The 24,558-nt window shown below is 32.5% G+C and overlaps 1 protein-coding gene and 1 pseudogene across 1 annotated transcript; one reads left to right on the top strand and one right to left on the bottom strand.

Annotated features, from left to right (window-relative positions):
- The first annotated feature begins 6,449 nt into the window (after nt 1–6,449).
- On the top strand, nt 6,450–8,103 carry LOC133178135 (E3 ubiquitin/ISG15 ligase TRIM25-like). The gene has a single exon (XM_061312891.1). It carries the CDS (start codon nt 6,454–6,456, stop codon nt 8,101–8,103), a length of 1,650 nt encoding a protein of 549 aa, XP_061168875.1. The 5' UTR covers nt 6,450–6,453.
- A 2,320-nt stretch (nt 8,104–10,423) lies between these two features.
- On the bottom strand, nt 10,424–22,909 carry LOC133178136 (kelch domain-containing protein 1-like; annotated as a pseudogene).
- Between the last annotated feature and the right edge of the window lie 1,649 nt (nt 22,910–24,558).

The following is a 24,558-nucleotide window of genomic DNA, read 5'->3' on the forward strand; positions in this document are numbered from 1 at the left end:
AAACATTACATTTCTCTAAAGGACATATCAGTGAACTTGAAAAAAAAAGAAGAATTGTCCACAAATCTGGTATCGTTAATTTTTACAACAATTTCAATATACCATTGATTTTAAGGTAACGTTACGGAAGTTAATGCTAAAACAAGTCTTAATATTTTTTTAAATAAAGCTGAATTTGACAAATTTTTCGTTTTCTGATGTTCAGTATAGAACGCTAAAGTATGATTCATGAAGTCTCGCATATATCCAATATTAAGTTAAAATTCCGGGAAAAAATATCGTTACGGAAGTTAATCGTTATGTAAGTTAATTTACAGCAATAAAAGTTGAAATTATCGGCAATAGTTAAAAATTAACTTTTATTTTAAGATGTTAAAGAAAAGTATGAAGCATTTCGCTCCCAAAATAATAATAAAAAAATCACACCTATACTGCAAAAACTTTCCTGAATTACCGTTACGGAATTTAAATTTTTTAAGAAAGACAGCTGATTTTGTCTAATTCATTTTGTTATGTCGAAAATGTAATGGTCTAAAGTAGCTGAGTCGCAACTAGAATCAATGATATAAAGTTTCATGGTCACTTTCAGATAAAACCTTTTTTTCAACATTCCTTGCAATCTATAAGGAACGCTTATACGACTGAAAATTTCATCTTGAAATTTGCAATTGAATGAAGCGACATTAAGATTTGCAGTATAATACGTCTTTCAACATTACATTGTGTTCATATCATTTAACTTCATATATATCTGTTAATATTTACAAAACCAGGTGTGTATGTTATTAATGATGTAATGATATTTCAACGATAAATTTGTAAGCGACATAAAAAATTCTTAATTCGGCATGTTTTTGTAGAATGACTGTTAAAATATTTATATATTCTAGCATAAAAATATGATGCCTTTTTGTGGCTACATCCCTGCTGTTGGGGCACCTTAATTTGGACAAATTTTCTCGATATTGCCCGAAGAAACTTGCATATAGCCGCTGTAACGTTAAATTTTGACCCGTGTTGAAAACTGACCCGGGGGGGTCTTTTTTCAACGTTGAATATTGAGACCATCAGCGTTGAATTCAGACCCTAGCCTGTTGAAAATTGATCCGGATCGTTGAATTTCGTTCATAAAACCGGGTCAAAATTCAACAGCATAAAAACACATATAAATTAAATTGACGTTCACAATTATGATTAATTGATTAAAAAATTACTCATATATATAACATTTGTATATATTTCACCATGTCCGTCGGAACCAGTGAGGGGCGGGGGGGGGGGGCACAGGGTGACTGTTTCCTTTAATACATGCGAATATAGGAAACAAAGTTAAAGAACGTCACTCTGTTGACCTTTCCTTGGTCTTTTGCTTGTCAATGAACTTTTGTTCAATTGCCCCCACCCCAACCCCAACCCCACAACCCAACCCAACCCCCAACCCCCCCCAAAAAAAGAAAATCACATTATGCAAGCCTTTGTTGCGTATGAAATATTTTAAAATAAACGACAACACAGGTTTAAAGGTTCAGCAGGTTATATTATGTCCAATAAATAAATAAACATCTCTATCTATCTTTCCAATCTAATACAATACACTAATCATAAAACAGTCCCTCACTAATTAATACGTATCTTGGCGTATTAACTCAATATCTTAATAGTTTTAACACTCATAAATGTAATTCATAAAGCGATCTCCAATAAATCTATTTAATTATGAAAGTTTAGCAATAAAATTAAAATTATTTACAATTACATTTACAAATAACATTTAACAAACGACTTACCAAAATTATGGAATTTAGGCTCTTGAGTAAATATTATCTGGAAATTTACTCTGCTGTGCTGCTCTAAAAGAATATTAAACATGCAAATTTTTAACTACTGAAAATATAAAAATTCAGAAATCTCACCCAGAAACAATTATACTTAAACTTCCAAGATAAATACCAAACAAAAAGTCAAACATACCATGACTGAAAATCCAAAAGTCCCAAAGTAAATAACTTTGAAAACACAACCTGCTGGAACCACAAAACGGGACATGAGTGACACCCCACAGAAATTCAAAAACCTGCCTATGGTCACCAGTCATGTGATAAGTCTGAACCAATCGCTCAACAGAGTTTTAACGGGAAAATAAATAATTCAACAAAATTGTAAAAAAAAAAAAAAAAAAAAAAAAAAACAATTAGCACAGACACTTTTAATAACTTTGCAATTTAATATGTTTGTAAAACTTTTATTAACCTACCTATATTTCATAATTATAAGTGCATAACAATAAAAACACAATTTTAAAGTAATATATACAAAATTCTGATATGCTACAATTATTTTATTTCATTTCAAATCTGCACAAAGAAAGCTTTAATTTGCAATCAATATTGTACTATTTTCACTTATATATAGCGAACGTTTGGCATACATGTATATTCGCCATAGCCATAGGCAATACTAGTATTTTTATATACCGGTGAGGGAACAATCTACAAAACTTAGAAAAGGGAATATAATCAGATTCGTACTTAGTGAATACTATATCCAGCTTGAAAATTGAGAGCTACGTTAATTTTACACCACAGCTTTAGCCCTTGTATATTATTAAGACTCTCCACACCTAATGCATGCACTCCACAGTTAAAAACATGACACCTATTTTTTTTTTTAATCGTTATTCAATAATTTCAACCCTCTCTCTTTTACTTTTCATTAATTCATTATACAAAAATTTTCGAGGACCTACCACTCCCAAAACATATGAAATGAAGTCGGAAATGACAAGGGCATGTGGCCTAATTAAAATACTTTGGTAATCTTTCTCCATGAAATGAAATAATTGAAAAAGAAGTAGCCTTTTCCACGATAGTTTATATGTTGAGACACGGGTTAGATCAACAGACTGAATTTTTTTTTTTTACAAAATATACCGGTATACGTAATTTTTAACCATAATGAACATGGGCCACATCGCTCACCGGAGCACAAGCACACTAGCTAGGAAGAAGCAGAAAGCAGTTCAGTATTTAAAAGTTTTAAGGGGGGGGGCAAACTTAAATTTACACTACCTCAGGATGCTTCTATATCAATATTACTAATCATGGCTGTTCTTAAACAGAAGAATTTAATTTTTTTTCTACTATATTCCTATGTAAAACTCTGATTGCTCATTGTGGCCCCACCCTACCCACCTTAAATTTGAACAAATTTGAATCAATACTACCTGAGGGTGCTTCTATAATAATATGACTAATCATGGCTTTGTTGTTCGAGCAAAAGATTTTTTCAATATGATTCCAATATATTCTTATGCAAAACTTTGACCTTCTGTTGTGCCCCCAACACCTGAGGGGTCATTGTTTGATTAAACTTGATTCTACAATACCTAAGGATGCTTCTGCTTAAATATGACTAATAATGGCTTAGTTGTTCTTGAGAAGAAGATTTCAAAGATATTTCCTATGTAATGGTATGATCATGTCCTTACAAGGGATAATATATATAGGTTTTCCTTTTACTCTGTCTGAGTTAATGATTGGAATGATTATTAAGACAGCTCTGTCTGAGAGTATGTCACACAGTACTTAAATTTTCCCTTATCTAGAGATGGGGACTGGGTAAGGTACTACTTGCACCGTGTTTCTCCCTTAGGTTCCCATTGATAGATAAGAACCAGTTGTCTAAATCTTCTTCAGATTTCCTACACCCAGAGCTTAATTCCCTAGGATACTTGCCCCTGGTGTTAATAACTTTTATACTTTTATTTTGCTCTTACCCTTAAGGTTTTCCATCCTCTATCCTTAAATGTCCATCACATATATAATACTCCGATATTAATTAAAAGCATTTTACAGTAGAAAAAGATTTACCAAGCGAAAGTTTCAAAAATGCAACTAACTAAGCAGTAAGTACTTAACAAAGATTGCATTGAAGTCTATGGAGCAATTTTTAAAAAATAAAAATTCAAATAATAATAATATCAATAAATACTGTAGTGGAAAAATGCACTAAAACACATTAGAAATAGAATGACAATTAAAACATTTTTTTACCAGATAAGTTTCTTAAAATTGATCTTTTTATTAATTAAAAACAGAGGGAGATAACTCTTACCAAAATTCAAGGTCATAAATTAGGACACGTCCCACCCATACATGCTAATAGTAATAAATGGAATTATGTCTAAATATACTGAGTATTCAACACCTACCATCTGTTATGTAATCAATTTCATTGAATCTTTTGCTATTAGGATACAATACCTCAACTTCTTTATTGCTGAGTCATCATCCAACTTCTACAGCTACCTTCTGAATGCCTGACGTTCCCAAAGCTTTGAATTATATACCCTTAGGCTAGTCCATTCCAAGGGTTGTCAGGTCATTCCACTATTTGAAGTCTTCAATGCGTTTTACTCAAATGCCCCTTAACCATTAACCTATATATTCCTATGTAAACCTTGACCCACTGCATGTTATGACCCCGCTATACCCCAAGGGGTCATGATTTGAACAAACTTGAATCTACACTACCTGAGAATACTTCTGTATTATAATGTCTAATAATGGCTTAGCTATTCTAAAGAAGAAGATTTTTAAAGATATTTCCTATATATTCCTATGGTAAACTTTGACCCTCCTGTTGTGGTCCTGCCCTACCCCCCGGGGTCATGATTGGAACAAATTTGAATCTACACTACGTGAGGATATCATTAATATGACTAATCATGGCTTTGCTGTTCTCAAGAAGAAGATTTTTAAAGACATATCTTATATATTCCTATGTAAAACTTTGACCTCCTATTGTGGCCACGCCCTACCCCCGGGGGCTATGATATGAACAAATTTGAATATAGAGTATTTAATGAAGCTTTCACTTAAGTTTCATCTTTTGTTGCCCAGTGGTTCTTCAGAAGAAGATTTTTAAAAGATGCCATCAAATTTTTAATTAATTATATCCCCTTGAAAGAGAGCGCAGCACTTCCTGTGAACAAACTTGAATTCCCTTCAGCCAAGGACGCTTTGTTGCAAGTTTGGTCGAAGTTGGCCCAGTGGTTCTTGAGAAGAGTATTTTGGATCAGGTGAGCTAAAAAGGTGGAAATAAAAAATACAAATTTGTGAACAAGATATAAAATACAGACCCCTGTAAAGTCCAGAGATTGAATCAGATGCCTAAGAGCTGTCAATCGGTTACACCCGTCATGAGCTCTATGTATTGATCAGGTAGACATAGTTTTTTAGTACTAAACAATGGCCTAGCCATGGGTATGAAAAATGTAAGCAATAAAATAACCCAGGGAAATTTTCGCCCCCTACACACAAATGGGAAAATTTTAAAACGGGGCGAATTAAAAAAAAAAGTATAATTTTTTAAACAGAATTGCGAATGGGCGAACTTAAAACGGGGCAGATTTGTTTGCAGATATGAAAGGACGAAAATAACACGGGGCGATAAAAACCCTGTATACAGTAGTTACACGTACATATAAATCATGTATAACAACTTCCAGATCGAACACAGGGCAAAACGCTGTAGTCGGGGGGTCGATATTCAAGAGGGTCAATTTTCAACGCGTTTATGTCGTAAGTGCCGAAAAAGTAAATTACCAAGATGTTAAAAAATGACAATGAGGAGGAGACAATGGCTAGGATACAGAGTAATCACTATGCCAAGAGTCAAACTTTGGCAATTGTGGTAAGAAATTAGATGCAATTATTCCACGACTTTTGGACTCAATTTTCAACGGAGAAAAAGCATCCCTGGTTCAATATTCAACGTTGAAAAATGAACCCCGGGTCAATTTTCAACTCGAGTCAATATTCTACGTTACACCGCCCGTAGCAAGGATTTCGAAAGGGAGGGCCAACCTTGCAAAAAATATTTGACAATTTTTTTGGTTGAAAAAAAGACAACGGTGCGTAATTCTGGAGAAGAATTCGACGTAAATTAAGTTCGCAATTTATGATCAGAACTATTAGCTCCGGTGAGCTATAGATTATGCATTGTCCCCAATACACACAGAACAAGAACTACCAGGTAGATTACACAGGTAAGTGGGTCATGTGCATTATGCTGACACGACAGACGCAAATAAAATCAGGTAATAACTATGAGGTAATTCTTGCAATAAATTTTCATTTCTTGCTATTTTCAGGTCTGAAAAATAAGATTTGTTAAAATGTTAAAGACACTGCTATTCAAAGTTGACCCAGATCATAACTGATAGGGAAGGGGGATACAACTTTCGTTTCTAGAAGATCAACTTTGTAAACTACGTTTAGATTATATCTGACTTGTATGTTCTCATAATCAGTAAGCATTGCTACTTCCCTTATAACAAGTATAGATACTTCTCGGTCATTTTATCAAGTCACTATAAGAATATTGATACATGTATCAATAAAATTACAATTTTATTTTTTTTCATTCAGTAATACCGGTCGTAGTTTGATCATGGACCCCCGTACCAGTGCTCAGGACGTGATGCGATGTGACCTGTGTGAGACCGCTGTGGTACAGATGCACTGTGATACATGTCTTGTCAACCTGTGTAAGGCCTGTTTGGGAGAACATTTTTCTGCTGATCTCTCAAAACCTCATAAAATTGTCGACTTTAAAGATAGAAAATCCACTCCCCTCTACCCTGCATGTACAACTCATATCAAGGAAAGATGTAAAATGTTCTGTAAAAAATGTGGAATTCCTGTCTGCATAAGCTGCCTTGAATCTAATCAACATTTAGGTCATGAATTATCCAAATTCTTGCGAGTTTTGGATGAAAAGAAGGATATGATTTTAAAAGAAAGGAATGAATTAATTGATACAATTTATCCAACCTACCAGGACATTGCCTCTGATGTACAAAACAGAATGAGTCAGTTAGAAAAGGAATATGGAGATCTCTCAACAGCCATAACAAAACATGGAGAGGACTGGCACAGAGAAATTGACAAACTTGTCAAGAAACTTAAAGCTGAAGTTGATAAGATGAAAATGAAACAGTTAGAAGCTCTACAAAAACATCTGGATGAAATTAACAAAAACATTTCTGAAATCAAGAATGAAATTGATTCAATTGATGTTGCTGTGGATGCCAATGACATTTCCAGACTATTCAGTGTCAAACCTGGTATGAACAAACACAAAGATCTTCCAGAAAAATTTGTGGCCTCCTTACCTATATTTACTCCTGGAAAAATTCAAGAAGAACTTAGTAACCTGTTTGGAGCCTTATCATCAAGTTCCTTAACATCAGATAAACATGGATACAGCATGAAGACAACACAGAAATCACCAGAAGCTGGATCCTCTCCTCCAGTGAAACAGCTGCTTGATGAACCAGAGACTGTCACCACCATAGACACTGGGTATGGAGAGCTTTACAATGTGGCCTGTCTGAGTGAAGAAATCTGGACAAGAGGAAATGGCAGCACCATGAAACTCTTCAGCATCAATCAGGGATCACTACTCAAGTCAATCACAACCAAGTCAGGGTATGAGCCATTTGACATAGCAGTAACAAAAAGCGGAGATCTAGTTTATACTGATTACTATGATAGAACTGTGAACATTGTGAACAATGAGAAGATAGAGGTGATCAGACTACAGAATTTCTGGGTACCTAAAGGTGTCTGTAGTACCTCCTCTGGTGACTTCATGGTTATCATGAATTATGAACATCAATCTAGAATTATCCGTTACTCTGGCTCAACAGAAAAACAAAACTTTCAGACTACTGCTTCTTATTTCGAATACATAACTGAGAACAAGAACCTGGATATCTGTGTGTCTGACTGTAAAAGAAAAGCTGTATTTGTAATGAATCAGACCTGGAAACTGAGATTCAGGTACACTGGACATAATCCTGCTCCAAAGATCCAACCATTCAGTCCACTAGGAATCACCACGGACAGTCAGAGTCACATCCTTACAGCTGATATTAACAATGACTGTGTCCACATCATAGACCAGGATGGACAGTTCCTCTGTTACATAAACTGTGGATTGAGTTATCCCTGGGGACTGTGTACAGATACAAATGACAATCTGTTTGTTGCTCAAGGTGGAAATAAACAAGTGAAGAAAATTAAATATCTGAAGTGAAGCCATAATTACATTTTAAAAATATATTTGCTATATGAATGCAATATCAGGGATTTAATATGTTAATTTAACTTAATTATATCATATGTGCACATGTGTTTGTTGATGTTTAGCACATAAAATGTCTAAAATGAATACCATGCGAGTCCTCAAGTTGCCAAAGCGTTGCCATGGGTTTGGCATTTTACACCGAGTAAAAAAAAAACTACAGTATGTATAGGTGCTATCTATCAATTCTAGTACCTACTGCTGGAGTTTAATATCATGGCAGATTCCTTTGTGAGAAGTAAACATGGGTCTACATATGATTGAGACCTTGAGAAAAAGGGGACTTGACTGGATAATGAGTTATCAATAAAGCTAATATCATCTTATAGCTCAGTTAAGCTTAATAAAAAGCTAGATCAATGTCCACAGTAGCGAAAAATCAATGTCAGAAAATTATGATTCTGGAGAAAGTCCATATTTCTCATGTATAAATTGTTATGAAAATCTTACAGAAAGTGAGCTAAATAGAATTAGAAGTGAGATCAAGGTCATAGGAAAGAAAATTTTAGAAAATTTGATGCAGTTTATACTTGTAACAGCTATGTCTGTTCAGTATGAAAGTTGATGAAATTATTCACTTTGAACAATTTCTTTCAAACTGGGCTAAACATAAGATGACCAGATACGAAATGGTTTTGGCAAACACTGTATCTCACTGCCATACAAAGCAGCTAGTGAACTTAGAATTACATCTAAGGAAAAACAACAAGAATCCAGTGCTTTGATTGGATGTACATTAATTATGTTCATAATAAATAATAATTATTTTAAATTGCAATATTTTATTTTTGTTGCCGTTCAGGGGTTTTCTCCCTTATGCAACTTGTGGGTCTCCCAAGTCTGTATATTGGACAAAAGAACTCTAAGTCAGGATTAAAATGTATAAAAATTTATTCTTGCTTGTTGTATTTAATTTTTACAATCTCTTTGAATGATTATCCCTATTTCTTGCTCCCGTAGGAATATTATTTCTCTCCCAAATAGAAATGGGAATAAAATATTCTCAAATGGGAGAATTAAGTTTTAGGGAATTATAAATAAATTTACAAAAGTATAAAAGTATTTCCCAAAAATACTTGGAGTCCCTTCATAATTGATAGTTATGGGAGAGTTATTTCACTTCCCACTAATTTTCTCCCACAGAACAATTCAATATAATTATTAAAAGTAAAAATAAAATATTATCCCAAAATTCATCAGCTCCCACTAATTAATTAATGTTCAACAGTAATTACCCAGCGGCTCTCGCTCCCAGACATGCTGGCGATACGAGTTGTAAAGCCGAAGTGGCAAAAACTTACAAACTGACTTACTAGTCGATCGATCTGCGCTGGCTTATATAGGCATCGGGCTCGTGACGTCACATCAAAGTGAAAATACCCGCCATCTTTGTCAGAGCAAAGAAGCTTTGATATGCTGCCATGCCGATCGGATCGGCGAAAGGAATCACGCACGCTAGGGCGCGGATAATTACTGTTTGGTACATTTGGGACTTATTGCTGATGAACTTCGTAAACATAAACAAAGACAATCTTAAACAGTTAAAGCGTGACTTGGGAATGTGAGATGTCGAGGAATTTCGGGGTAACGCTAATTACCGACCTCGTCCCAATGATGAACATGGTAAATATACAATGGATGATAAAATAAAACATACAATTAATTAAACATATAATTTGTCGTTTTATAGTCCAGTATTTTACAGGGAGTATTGTTTAACTTGTACTGTATATTTCCACAGAAGTGTTTCCCGTAGTAATGGGAATAAATAGGAAACCGTAACATTTTCATGTATTGTTCAAAAAAGGTATAATAAAAGGTCTAGTAGCAGGTAATCATTCTTTGATAGAAGTTTAAATCTTGCAATAGAATATAATTTTTTTTTCATAATTCTTTTAAATCAAAAACTATTCACAAGATTCGAAAGATTTCTTTCCATATTTAGCTGTGTACGTAGCTGCAATAAACCAAATTCAATGAATGTAAATTGAATTTTTTTTCACAGTAATGAGTGTTTCCCTCTCTGAGTCTCGGGAAAAATAAATGTTTTTTTTTCTTCTTAAGTTCATAATGTTTTGTAACTCAAGTTCACTGTAAGGATGAATTCAAGATAAGCATGATCACTGTAACCATGTTTTACTTTTAAAATAATTACACGTGACTGTAAAATAAGGAAATTAGCAATAACAATGTAATCAAGTAAAATGAAAAAAAGGTGTTTCAATATCAGACACAGGAGATACACGTTTGGCTAGAAACTGAATACATCTTCCTTATTATTTAACAAATCAACATGTACATTATGTAAAATGAAACCTTTATAAACATTTTGTTTTTTACACTTGATTTGACTTGAATACTTGATTAATGTTGTCAGAATAAAGAGGGGAGAAAATATTTAAGAACTGTATTACAAGCTAGCATATGTAGATACATGTATACCTGAGTATTCAAGGCATGTGCATATTCGTATATCTCAAATGATGCAAGCTATTTAAAACATGTAAAAGTATCAAGATTTATCTACTTCAAGTCAAATTTCCTGCTAAATTGCTTGAATTTTGATAGCAAACTTTACAAAATTTATGTGATGTTGGATTCATTTCATAAAATTCAAAAGTAAGAACTGATATCCTGGTTTCCTTGCAGTGATCCATGAAATAGCTGTCACTCCATTCAGTTCATACAAATGTACATTAAACTTTGTTTTAATTCACTATTAATAAAAACAAGATCACGCGATGTTGCTATGAATGGTTTCCATTTCGTGACTGTGTTTTGGTTATATCACCTAGAAGAAATAAAATATGGAAGCTGTGAAATTAATGATCAAACAATGGCAGTAAGATGTACTACTTTACAGAAAGGGTTTTTGTAATCTGTGCTATGTATCTGTATTTCATTTTATTATTAAAATACTAATGCAAAGAATAAAAACATTGTTGTAATTTTTCAATAAATGTAAAATTGACCAACCTATAAGCTAAAAGCTTTCTACCTGTGTATTAATGTGTATAAAATGTTTTCGTATGCGTCTGTGAAGATTTATGCGTATTCGGTGTGTAGGTTTCTGTGTACATTTACCTGTCTTAAGGGGTTGTGTCTATATATCACGAGCCTAGCGTAGTTATGAATATTTATGAGGTATTGATAACAAGAAAAAGTATGTCGGTCAGCTCAACGAGATCCGGTATCCGCAATAAATTTAAAAAGAATAAATAACTTTATCTATTCTTTTTAATAGTTTAATCAACGTTTAAATTTTTGTTTTATATACAAATGATAAACAATTCATTATTTTTTATGCAAGTTTTTTTTCCATACGAATAAAATAATGTAAGGAATGACTTTGACATTTTCGCGCGGTTTCTAATCAAAACAATAAACCATGCCGGCTGTCAGAAAGTTTAGAAACTACCAAGAAGTACAAGCATTTCTCGAAGATTTAGAAAAAAAGAACAACAACAAGATTCATTACACAGAGAATTAGCAATAAAGGACACTTTCAAGTAAGGGGAGATGGTACGGAAAAGTATTGAAAGCTGATTAACTACCTGAGTGTGCAATATAGTATTACGTAACGATAGATCTGTGACTGTGTAGTAACATAATATCTCGAATTATACTTCTTTTCCAAACAATTTAAAAAAAACTAAATTATTTTAACAAAATAAAAACGAATGACTCTGAAATCAGATAACAATGATGGAAAAATAGCAAAGTTGAATGCATAGAAAAATAATGATATATCAAAAAATCAACAAATGACTTTTACACAGAAATGAAATCAGTGTGCTAGGCTGTTGATACAGTCTACCAAGCACTATAAAACAGGTAAGAGACAAGTACCTTAGGCTAATGATACGGTCCACCGAGTACTACAAGAAAGGTAAGAGACAAGTACCCTAGGCTATTTATACGGTCTACTGAGTACTTCAGGACAGGTAAGAGACCAGTACCCTAGGCTATTGATAGTGTCTACCGAGCACTATAATACAGGTAAAAAACAAGTACCCTAGGCTATTGATACGGTCTACCGAGCACTATAAACCAGGTAGGAGACAAGTACCCTAGGCTATTGATATGGTCTACCGAGCACTATAAAACAGGTAAGAGACCAGTATCTGTTGTGTAGTATTGAAAAATATTGAAAAACTGCGGTAACCATGGCAACCATATCATTCTTATTACCCTGATGATCATGGTTGACATTTTCATATTATGATACCATTAACTTAAGCCAAATTATATGTAAAAATGAGAAAAATTCATTGAGCGGATTTTTTTCACGGACCCCCGCAATCGCTTCCTTAAATGTGTAGGTGTCAGTGAGTGTAGATACACCTGTAATGTGTAGCTTTCTAGGTAGATTTATCTGTAATTTTTGGTAGATGTGTGTGTGTGTAGATTTACCTGTTTTACAAGTGTAGGTGTCCTTTTACATTTACCTGTATTAAATATGTGTGTTTCAGTGAAGAATCTCTGACAAGCATTGATCTCTGGACAGATATCAGCTGTTCCTCCATACATTATCACTTTGTCCCCAATTATCCCCAGGGATTGCTGGCTTCTCCCCTCAGGAACTGTTCCATTCTGTTTCACCTGGGTCCGAGTTTTGGATTCTGAAATCAAATATTATTTATATGTCACTGAAACTTTTCAAATTTTTACAATATCAAAGCTTTATTAAAACAAACATCTATTTGAACAACAACAACAAAATTACCACAGTCAAAAACAAGGACATCAGCAAAATGTTGGTTCTCTGTTCCTCTTCCCCCGATGACAACCAGTTTACTTCAAATGGAGACAGCAGCATGGAATGACCTTGGTTCAGGCTTTTGTCCTTTTATTTTCATTTCTGTGTCCCACATTCTTGTTTCTGAAAGAGTCAATTCCATATAATTAGAATGCATAAGAATAGAAATTCATATAACGCATAAGAAAAATAAAATGTTCTCTGTTTTTATAATTTTGATGAAGGCTTCTAAGACAGACATTTTTTGTACTAAAGATATGCAGGGCTAATACATAGCTATTTTGTACAGAGACTGGGATATAAAAATTGGGAAATTTTGCAAAGCTTTGGAGAAAATCAACATACAGAGTGTAATAAAAAAATTTTAAAACATGTCACATTTTGTTTTTCTGTTTTTTTTTTAAATATTTTTTTTTGTCACCCAAATTTTTCCATTACTAAAATAACCTCAAATTCATTCCATGTTTCTTTATAATAATATAATGTTTACTTGTCAACACGTAACAACCACTTTTGATCTCCAATGAATCCGAGTTCATTTGCAATTAAAAGACAGAACAAAAAGACAGAACAACTTTGTTTTGTGAGAAAGGTCATTTATTCAATTTACCACAAATATATTTGATCAGTTGATGAAATTAGTGTCAATCATTGATTAACCAAAAAATGACTGAATGAATGACAATAAATTTGCAAAGGTGGGGTTAAAAGGTGGGGTTAAAATGTGAGAAAGGTCATTTATTCAATTTACCACAGATATATTTGATCAGTTGATGAAATTAGTGTCAATCATTGATTAACCAAAAAATGACTGAATAAATGACAATAAATTTGCAAAGGTGGGGTTAAAAAACAGCCAACCAATAAAAATAACATGAGTATAATAAAATGTGATATACATACAATTTTGAAACCCAGATTTTTATTACAAAATCATAATTAAGTTGTAGAAAACAACAAGTTGTTACCAGATTATAATTATAATAACTGAAAAACACAAAAACAAAAATTACAGTTTGCCTGTGATTTAGGACTGATGAATTTTTTAACAAATTATAGCAGGGTGCTGGTGGGTAGGTAAATTAATTTCTTGTCAAAAATTTAGGTGCGTCTGGCAGCTATTAAAACAAAGAAGTGATTAAATTGTGACATCTCTAGCCAAGATAAGATTTCAGTTTAGGAGTACTTAGTTCTGATTGGATAAAATTAATTGGATTAACACTGGCCATTGCATACACAGTGTCCCTGCCATGCCAGATTGCAAATTCCATCTGATGACTTGTGTAATTATCTACCAGATGCCAACAATAATGATGCCCCCCCCCACCTACATGTCTGGTGGCTAATTTCAAGACCTTAATCATTATTGTTATCACCAATGAGTATATAATTTTAACAATAGTATCTCATTACAAAATTTGCTGCCAAAAATGTTTTTATTTACAATAAAATAAGTTTTTTTTAATAAGAAAGGCCTATTGTGAAAATCACACCATTCAATTGGGAAAAAAAATTTCCAAATTTTATTTTTTGTAAAAACAGAAATAAAAAAATCAAAGATGGGAATAAAATTTTGGGTGGGCAAGGACGACAATCTAGTATTTTTTTTTTCTTTTGGCCTAAAAATGTAATTAATTCTGTCTTTTTACCTGTATTAAAAATGTGCATGTCATTCTGTCTTTTTACCTGTACTAAATATGTGTACATCATTCTGTCTATTTACCTGTATTAAAAATGTGTACATTATTCTGTCTATTTACCTGTAACAAATATGTGTACATCATTCTGTCTATTTACCTGTATCAAATATGTGTACATTATTCTATCTATTTACCTGTATCAAATATGTGTACATTATTCTGTCTATTTACCTGTATCAAATATGTGTACATTATTCTGTCTATTTTCCTGTATTAAATATGTGTATATCATTCTGTCTATTTTCCTGTATTAAATATGTGTACATCACTCTGTCTATTCACCTGTATTAAATATGTGTACATCATTCTGTCTATTTACCTGTATTAAATATGTGTACATCATTCTGTCTATTCACCTGTATTAAATATGTGTACATCATTCTGTCTATTCACCTGTATTAAATATGTGTACATCATTCTGTCTATTTACCCGTATTAAATATGTGTAAATCATTCTGTTTATTTACCTGTATTAAATATGTGTACATCACTCTGTCTATTCACCTGTATTAAATATGTGTATATCATTCTGTTTAATTACCTGTATTAAATATGTGTACATCATTCTGTCTATTTACCCGTATTAAATATGTGTACATCGTTTTGTGGAGCCCCTATATCCCTTCCTCCAAATATGGCAATCTGTTTGTCTACAGCACACATCACATGTGCAGCTCGGGCAGTGGGTACACCAAGATTCATCTGCATTGGGTGTGTCCACTTCTTGCTAACTAAAACAGATTAACTTCAGATTTTATACTTATACAGTAAAAAACGGTTACAAGGACCATCTTTATATGGAGTTCATACCTACTGCAAAGTAGTTTTCATTCCTTGTAGTTTTAAAAAATGCTATGAACCTAAAAATTATAAATTGCATTTCCCAAAAGTGAGGTCTCCCTAGCTCTGTTGTTTATTTACACACTAAAACCTCTACATTTTGATGTAGAAAAATACTTAAAAGTTTTTATTTATTATCAATACAGAAGTACAGATCTCTTGACTTGTATTTTCATTACCTGTGTCAAAGACGTGAAGATCGTTGAACCAATCAAATTCTGCCCCTGATTGATCTGTCGGCAGTTCATCACTTTCTTCCTCTTCCCACTACTTAAGGATTTTAATCATAACAAAAAAGTACGACATCATTACTGTAGTTTCTGTTTTATAGTAATTGCCAGGACTTTTTAAAAATCTAATTCTAATCTTCATTGAAGATTTAAATATACTGAAGGGTCAGAGGGGTCAATGCACCATAACTATTGGACCATACAGCAGCTTCCTCTTCATCATCCTCGTCGTCCAAGTCCCCAGCTTTAGGACCGAACCCCCGAAAGTAGTATATCCACTGACCCACAGCTACACCCTGTAACTTGTCACGGGGGCTCGGGAATGTTCCCTCCGCATCAACAGGTGACCAAGTGTTAGTACCTAAAAGAAGATTCAAACATATACATGCATACTGATATTATTATAATGAGATCTGCACTCATTCGATTGTGTTTCATTATTTTAACTAATGCGACCATCATTCAAGCAAAATTAAACAATATTGTTTACCAACTATCGTATTATCAGTATATTTGCTTTCAAATCTCATAAGAAACTTGGAATATCCTATCTAAAAAGTTTAGTGATGATTGGTCACAAAGATGAAAGATATGATAATTAAACATGGTAAACAACAGCAGACATAAGTTGAGAACATTTTATCAGACTAACAGAAAAGCTCCTTTGGGTCTAAAATATAAAGCAGATTACTTTTTTCTTCCCCAAGTTTATTTATTTGCACAATCTTGGCCCAAACCAATACAAGGTTTTGCTTTACTCTGAGACTACTTAGTTATAAAATCTATTGAAAAATCTAATTTTTTCCCCTTCAGTGTTGAAAAAATAATCATGTCATAAAATGTCGACTCAAATAAACTTATGGAAGAAAAGAATAATCTGCTTTTCTACCTAAAAGTCAAAATGATTAGTTGCCTGAGCCAACAGTTTTATTTAGGCCATTGAGTTACATTTTTGTTATAAGGCTGAAGAAAAAAATGTTTGTTTACTATAACATATTATTAAAACATATGTTAGATAGGTAAAATTTTGTTATAATTTTAAATTATAATTAGGGATGTCAACGCATAGTCAACTTTTCGACTATCAGTCGAATGGACCGACGATCGAATAATGAAACGACATTCAAATATTATTATAATCTAATAAATGCAATGAAAGACTGATAGCGATATGGAATTCTCATCACAAAATTGGAAAACCGTCTTTCCTCAGAGACAGTCGATAAGATAATTTTTCCGCAACAAAAAATGGTTGATTTTCCATGCACCTATAGAAAGAACAGTAATTATAAGCGTTTCAATACTGCGAGAATTATTTGTCAGAAACTGCCCATGTTTTTTTTAATTATTATGGGCTTTGTTTGAAAAATTATTAATTGGACTTGATCTTATACATGTACCAATTATCTTTTGTTATTTTAAGATCGCTTCCTTATTTATGAAAGTATGATAAACAAAACTTTTCTGAGGAAATGTTTCTTGGCAAAAATAATTCTGCTGTTAAAAAATAATGTGGTATTGTTCGAACTCTAGCAATAAAAATTCTGAGCATCATTTTTGCATTGATACTAGCATGCCAACCACTACGCTATTCAACTCCTGATGAATAGTGACGTTTAAATCATGTTTTTGATATGGCCCTTGACTAAATGATATGCTTAAGGTCAAGATCTAGTAAATAAGTTTAGACTGTCTTTTAAATGCTAGCTCCATTATGACGTCATAATTGATTTAAACTTAATTTTTCCCGTACTTTACAGCAGTAATAGAATTATGTAAAAAATGAAGCAATTTTATGGCATTCAATTCAAAATCATGTCAAAAGTAACCCCGCTACCTATGTTCATGTTAATATCACTTTAAAGAAGAGGTCAAGAAGGTATGAAAAACCGTTTTCTGAGAGACTGTAGGCAATACTGATACATTGTACATTTCCTTCATCTGAGATTGAAAAATCTCCTACATTTATGCAAGACCTTCTTCTTTTTTTAATTGAAAATGGCAGTTTGAAATATGTATTTTCATCGAGTTTCTCTAAAAATTAAGTCCCGATACATCTTATTTCACCAAGCTACATTTGTAGAGGATCATTAGAAGAATTTGTTTCTACATTTTGAGAAATCAGTAGGCACCTTTCATTTACTAGATCTTGACCTTAAGCCATCTTTAAAATAATGTTTGTTTGCCCTCTCCCGACTCAGGGTTAAAGTAAATGGATCGGTAGGTAGGTGGAAAGATTTTTTCCTAGAAATTTTCAACATGCATATTGACAGGGTGAGAAAATTCAGAAATAAAAAATATATCGTTTCCAGGAGGTTAGCAAAAGTTTTGAGTCGGGCCATTTTTAGCCAGTCGGTCGGAAGAGGGCAAACAAACAATTTTTTTAAAGATGGCCTTAAGATTAAACTTTAAAAAAATGGAGCGAAGACCAATTTATATCGAAAAATTGTGTTATTTTATGAAAAAATGATCCTTTTTACCCTCTGCAGTGTGTGTTCATGAATGCTATTTCAAGGGCAAATAATTTCAATCTTTGAGATGTTTGCAAATTGTGGAGATTTTACATAAAGTATATACTTTAATATTAGATGAAATATCATAAAAAAAAATATTGTTATAACTGAAATTTAATTTTTTAACTTCATGTTTGTCGCACTATAGGCATTTCGCTCGCCTTGTTCGCCCATCTTCTTTGTTTGTTTAATATTTCTAGAATTACTACATGGTAATATGTTTTTACCTCATGTTTTCTAAGTTTGTACATTTTGACAGATTTTAACATATCAATTTTAAGAGCTATGGCAATTAAAACTTATGAATAAATTATTTTAAGTCTCTCACACAATAATTAAGCATACTTGTGTACCAATTTTTACTGAAATCGGATCAGATCTGTATTTTGAAAAAAAAATATCACAGTTCCGTGGAAATAGAATTTAAAAAATAAACCACATGGCTTTTGACAATACCGTGGACCTTGATGGTCACCTGAGTGTCATATTACGAGTTTCCTCTAGGTCACGTTATTTTTTAATAATTACTTTACTCCTTTCTTTAAAAAAAAGAAAAGGGCCTCCCCATTAGACCAAAAATGACCATGATTCAGAACCATTTGAAGATATTTTCATAATAGTTTGGAATGTTAAAGTTGTTTCGAAATTCCTTGATAGGGTAGAATCCCTTGACTTAATTATGATGACTCCATATTGTTTCCTTGTTTTATATTGAAAGTTTTTCCTTTTTATTTTTTTTTTATTAGCAAGCATTTGATTCTCCTCTGTCATGTCAAACGTTGCAATATTCAAGCTTTTCCCTTTGTATTGTATAAGTTTTCATTTGTATTGTATAATTTTCCATTGGTAGTGTATAATTTTAATTTTATTCCATGATTTTCCATTTGTACTGTATTTTAAATTTGTATTGTATAATTTTTTCATATTCTATAATTTCCCATTTGTATTGTATAAATTTCCAATTTATTCTGTAATTTTCTATTTGCATTCTATAGTTTTCCATTTGTTTTGTGTATTTTTATTTGTCTTCTATAATTTTCCATTTGTTTATTGTGTAATTTTTTATTGGATATAAAATTTTACATTTGTATTGTTTAATTATACAACGCAAATGAAATATTATAGACTACAAATGGAAATTATACAATAAGTTGGTTGTCCGGTAAAATCGTGGACAAGTTGTCTAGAATTAAAAATAATCTTCACTGCGTTCTAAAATTTTCACTAATCGTTACTTACATTTTTCATCAATATACCTAGCAAATTTCACGTCGATATACTCAAATAGCCTTTCTGTGGCTACATCCCTGCTCCGGGGGCGCCTTGATTTGAACAAATTTTCTCGATATTACCCGAAGAAACCTGCATATAGCAGGTCCGTAGGAAGGATTTTAAAAAGGAATGTCGACCTTGCAAAAAATAATATAAGTGGATCATGTGTATTATACGAAAGCCCATTAGGATCAATCTATGGAGAAATTTTTATTTTAAAGGCGTTAAAACGCTTTGAAAGGCGTTATAACGCAAAAAAGGCGTTATCACACCTTTCCAAAAGGCGTTATCGCCTTTCAAAAAAGGCGTTAGTATATGGCACGCCGATTGCTTCAAAATTATTTTCTGCACGACCTAAAACAAAAATTACACGAGTAAGTAAAAACTTACACAAAGTGAGGAAAATATACACGAAGCTATTGAAATTTACACAAACTATAGAAAAACTGCACAATCAACAAAATATTTACACGATATAGTGAGGAAATTACACAAACGTAAAAACGAAAACTGCACGAGTGAGAATACAACATCGACATAATATGCTACGCATCCTCATTGCGCACATTTCATTAATATTCATTGGAGAACAGTTCAATGTGGTTCGGATGCTTGAAACATACTATAAAATTTTTACAAAAGGAGGAGTAACGAGTTGGTAATCTTTTTAAAAAAAGATTCTTTTAAAATTCCGCTAGACTCTCAAGAATACATATGTATATGTACAACGTATATTATACATGTAGATAAATTGACAGGCACACAATCTTAAACTTGTAGTATATGAACAACCCCGAATAAAAAACATTCTTCACAGAATACTTGTATAGATAACGTAAAAAAGGGGGATGCATATTACCAGTTGTGTGTTTAATTGTTGGATTTTTAAAAGTGTGTCATTCTTCTATATTGCAATTTCTTTTGAAAGTTTAAAACAATGACATATAGGCCTAAATAAAAATAAATAAAAACATGTGATATAATACAGGAGAGTTAACAACAAATCAAACTCTTCTCCTCCACCACCTACTGTGTGTACTTTTGGTAATAATCATGGATGTGCATGCGTGACCTTTTCATACAGAGATCCTTCCCTGCTGGTTCTGGAACGAAAGACACATGTACGCTAATCGATTTATAGCTATTCGACACACCAATAATACCTCTTGATTAAAGATTATATTACTAGCAATTCATAATTTTTTTTGAAGCAATGTTGCGATCATCTGGGTTGTGGAATTTGACCGAAAACTTTTTTGGAAGTCAACAGTAAAGAAAATCGAGCAAATATTAATTGTGCAACTTAAATTTTAATATTGAAACGCATATCTCACTTTTTGGTATATGTATGTAACAAAGTACATATAGTACATGTAGTCTTAACTTTTGAGCAACGTGTGGTGACTTCATAAAAATTCCATGAAAATGTAGAAAAAATATACAGTCGTTTTACTTATGTAAATTAAAGTTTAATTTATGTTGTTTTTAATGTATCGGCGGTAGTCTATTCTGAATAGTTAAAATGCATATAAAGGAGTTAAGAAAATTTAAAATTATAAAATACAGGCAATTAGTATCGTTTTTGAAAGCGGGGGAGGGGGGGGGGTCAGATTTTTTTTTTTGACAACCTACCTGAAAAAACAAAACAAGTATTTTCGAAACACATTATAATACCAAATTACTTTGATTTAAACTATCCTACAACAAAGGGAGGGGGCAACCAGCTTTTCAGTGGAAATTTACAATAGAAGTAGGTTATGTTTGGAAAAAAAGTAGGGGGGGGGGGGCAGACCCCTCCTTATGCTACGTGCCTGAAATATTTTCTAAGAATTTAAGGGTACATAAAATAGTCTATCGAAATCAGGATTGCAATTCACCTGAACTGTAACGATATTGTAAGACCAAATTCAAGAAGACATACAAGATGAACTTAATTAGCTGGGACTTGGCTACACATGCACATTTATTTTCAATGCAGATTTTGACAATAATAAACACGCGGTAATAAAACAAAGATTTCTTGAGGTTTATATTCATCATATGTTTCCTTATATTTATTCGTAGTCATGCTCGAAGTAAAACAAGACCTGGTTGATGCCATTGATACACATGTACAATATTGCTATAAAGCAAACTTTTTAATTATTTGTACATGTAAACGTACAAAATACAAATTGCATAGATTAGGCTTTTTAACTCATAATCTGATTTTTAAAAAACGTTAGATATGCACATGAATAGTCTTTTAAAAAGTGAATCTTGTATCAAATATGTTCCTTGAATGTTATTGAAGATTATTTTCATTTTATAATTATACACTCATGTTCTTTTTATAATGACTATAGATTTGGGTAAAAAAGTGTTAGCCTATTACAAAAACTTAGTGTTCGGAAAATAATTAAAATTTTATGCATACGAATTCGAAATGTAAAGAGAAATTGTTGTCTTGGAAAATATTTGTCAAACCTCAAGCTCCATAAAGAACACGATTTATTTGCATTATTTAAGAGTGATACAACACATTCTTTGTTCTTTCTATTTATTATAATATCCATTCCCATTTTCTTATTTGTAACATTGTACGTAGATGTATTTAGTAATTCACTATGTTTTAAAATTTCTGATGTGTCATTATGGTCCATCGATTTGAAACTTTAATAAATACATAGATTCAGATGTTGCTACTCTATCAATCCACGAACCAGATCCGCCACTGATGATATGTTTTACCAGTGCCAGGATCATTTGAGTAGAGTTTTTTTTTATTTCATTTGGACAATTTTTAAGTAACAAAACACAAAACCGCATGTACTAGAGCACATAGAGTATATATATTTTCCCTTTATCTGGTCCTATTTATTAAAAGTGAAAACATTTATCAAGTAATCACCATTACGAATGAGGGTAACGCTTACCCTTAGGAATGTCTTGTTTTTTTATTGAGTAGTTTATGACTGAAAATATGCGATATCATGGAAGGAATTCATAACAGTGTAGGCTACAGTTGTCCAACCAAAATTGATATTCTCATATTTTATAAGTAAAGATACATGTATAATTAGAAATAATTTAAAAATATTTTTTATGTTTGACTTTAAAAACATACTGTGTATATCTAAGGTCAGGTAATTCCCACTTTTTAATCTTTTTGAAAATAAAAAATATATCCAAATTCCACAATTTAATAATTATAATCAGCAATAATTCTGCCATCATTTTCATGAAGAATCCACGTTATTAATTGTTTTATTACGCATGTGTTAATTTTATTTTATACAAGTACTCTCCGTTAAAGTTGTAACTGTAAGTTAGAGAATTTTAAAAGACCATAGAGCGTATTACTTTTAGTTCGGAGTCGAGTGCATCATATGCAGTGGTACTTTTTTTCCCCGCATTATAACACAAACATGCAATTCCTTTCTTGTCACAATTTATGTCCGGCATCATATAATACCTCCATATTTTGGCTAGGATCTCGGTCAATATAAGAAAAATATAATATCTCCGAACAATTTTTAAATTTTTTCACACAGTTCACAAGAAAACATTTCATTCGTTCGATTCGGATCGAGTTTTAGCAAAGAAATAAAGAAGCAAACAAACATGCATATCATCGTCAACGCTATTTTCTCTCGATTACACCCAGCATTCATGAAGAGATAAAGAGTACAGAAAACCAAGAACACAATGAATATTCTATGTGCATAATAATGATATGCGCAGCTGTATGCGCAGTAAAATTGTTTGTGTAATTTTTAGTTTCCTCTGCTCGTGCAGTTTTTGATTTTACGTTTGTGCATTTTATACCCCTTAATCGTGTAAAAAATTTCGGATTCATGTATTTTTCGTTATGTTTGTGTTATAATCTTTCAAATATGTGCAATTTTTACCGATACGTGCATTTTTATTTTACTCGTGTATATTTTTCATCAAGCTCGTGTATAAAATCGTTATCGTTGTGCAGAAAATAATTTTGAAGCAATCGGCGTGCCATATTAGTACGCCTTTCGAAAAGCGTTATTATGCCTTTTGAAATGTCATTACTATGCCTTTGACAGGTCTGAGCTTTTGAAAGGGGGGCAGCCTCCTAAAAATTGACAAGCAAATAAAAAAAAAGAAAACCCCCTCCCCACCCCGAAAAAAAATAAACTGGGGGAGGGGGTCTTTTTCTTAAAACTTTTTAAAAATGCAATAATTTGCCATAGTTTGACCATACTGCAACAAAATGTTCAGAGACCACAGCCAATAAATGAATTTTATATTTAAACTATAGCAAGACTATTCTCCCAAAAAGTAGGATGGGGGAGGGGGCCCCCATTCGCACATGTACTACCGGCCTGTTTGAAGAGGCGTTATATCCAGAAATGGAAAGGCGCTATTTTATGCTGATAAATATATGAAAAATTGAATCAAAGCCATCTTTATTTATGCAATATTTAAAAGTAATTTATATATTCCTGCACATCTCGCAGACAACTGTTTGCATGCATATTAAGAGAAGTCAACACTCTACTTGAGAAAATCCAGGATATAGAATGTGTAGGCAGATGCAGCTTGGGGCTTTGTTGGAAATGTATTGAATATTCAAGTCAAATTTGAAAATATTTTGCTCTCCTCTTGGAAAAAAACAGGCAAAGTATTTGCATGGGTATAGTGAGCAATTAGCTTTCAATCAAATTTGTGAGATCCTTGGCCATCACCCTTGGAAGAGGTCTTTGGCATCAGAGAGTGACTAAGTTGGTTTATCATTGAAAATATATAACGCATTTAAAAATATTTTTTCCAGGAAATCTAATTACAGTTTGTTTAAATTATCTTTTGGAACATAAGCCCTATTTATTTGTGAAACTCATGTCCCAAGGGTAAAATTCATCCCCCGGGTTCGGCTAAATAAGTCATGTATTGAAAATAAAAAGCATAATAACTTGATCCTTTTTGAAAGGGTAGTTACACCTTTTGCATAGGCGTAATAACGCCTTTTTGAAAGGCGTAGTTGCGCCTTTTGCAAAGGCGTTATAACGCCTTTTTGAAAGGCATAATAACGCCTTTTTGAAAGGCATAATAACGCCGTTTTGAAACGCATGATAAAGCCT

This window comes from Saccostrea echinata, unplaced genomic scaffold, assembly GCF_033153115.1.
Source record: "Saccostrea echinata isolate AGI-Se365-2 ecotype Australia unplaced genomic scaffold, CSIRO_AGI_Sech_v1 ptg000002l, whole genome shotgun sequence".
Classification (NCBI taxonomy): Eukaryota; Metazoa; Mollusca; class Bivalvia; order Ostreida; family Ostreidae; genus Saccostrea; species Saccostrea echinata.

What these genes read in the sequence shown, in the direction of transcription:
- LOC133178135 (XM_061312891.1), top strand. Translation starts at nt 6,454, where the DNA reads ATGGACCCCCGTACCAGTGCTCAGGACGTGATGCGATGTGACCTGTGT.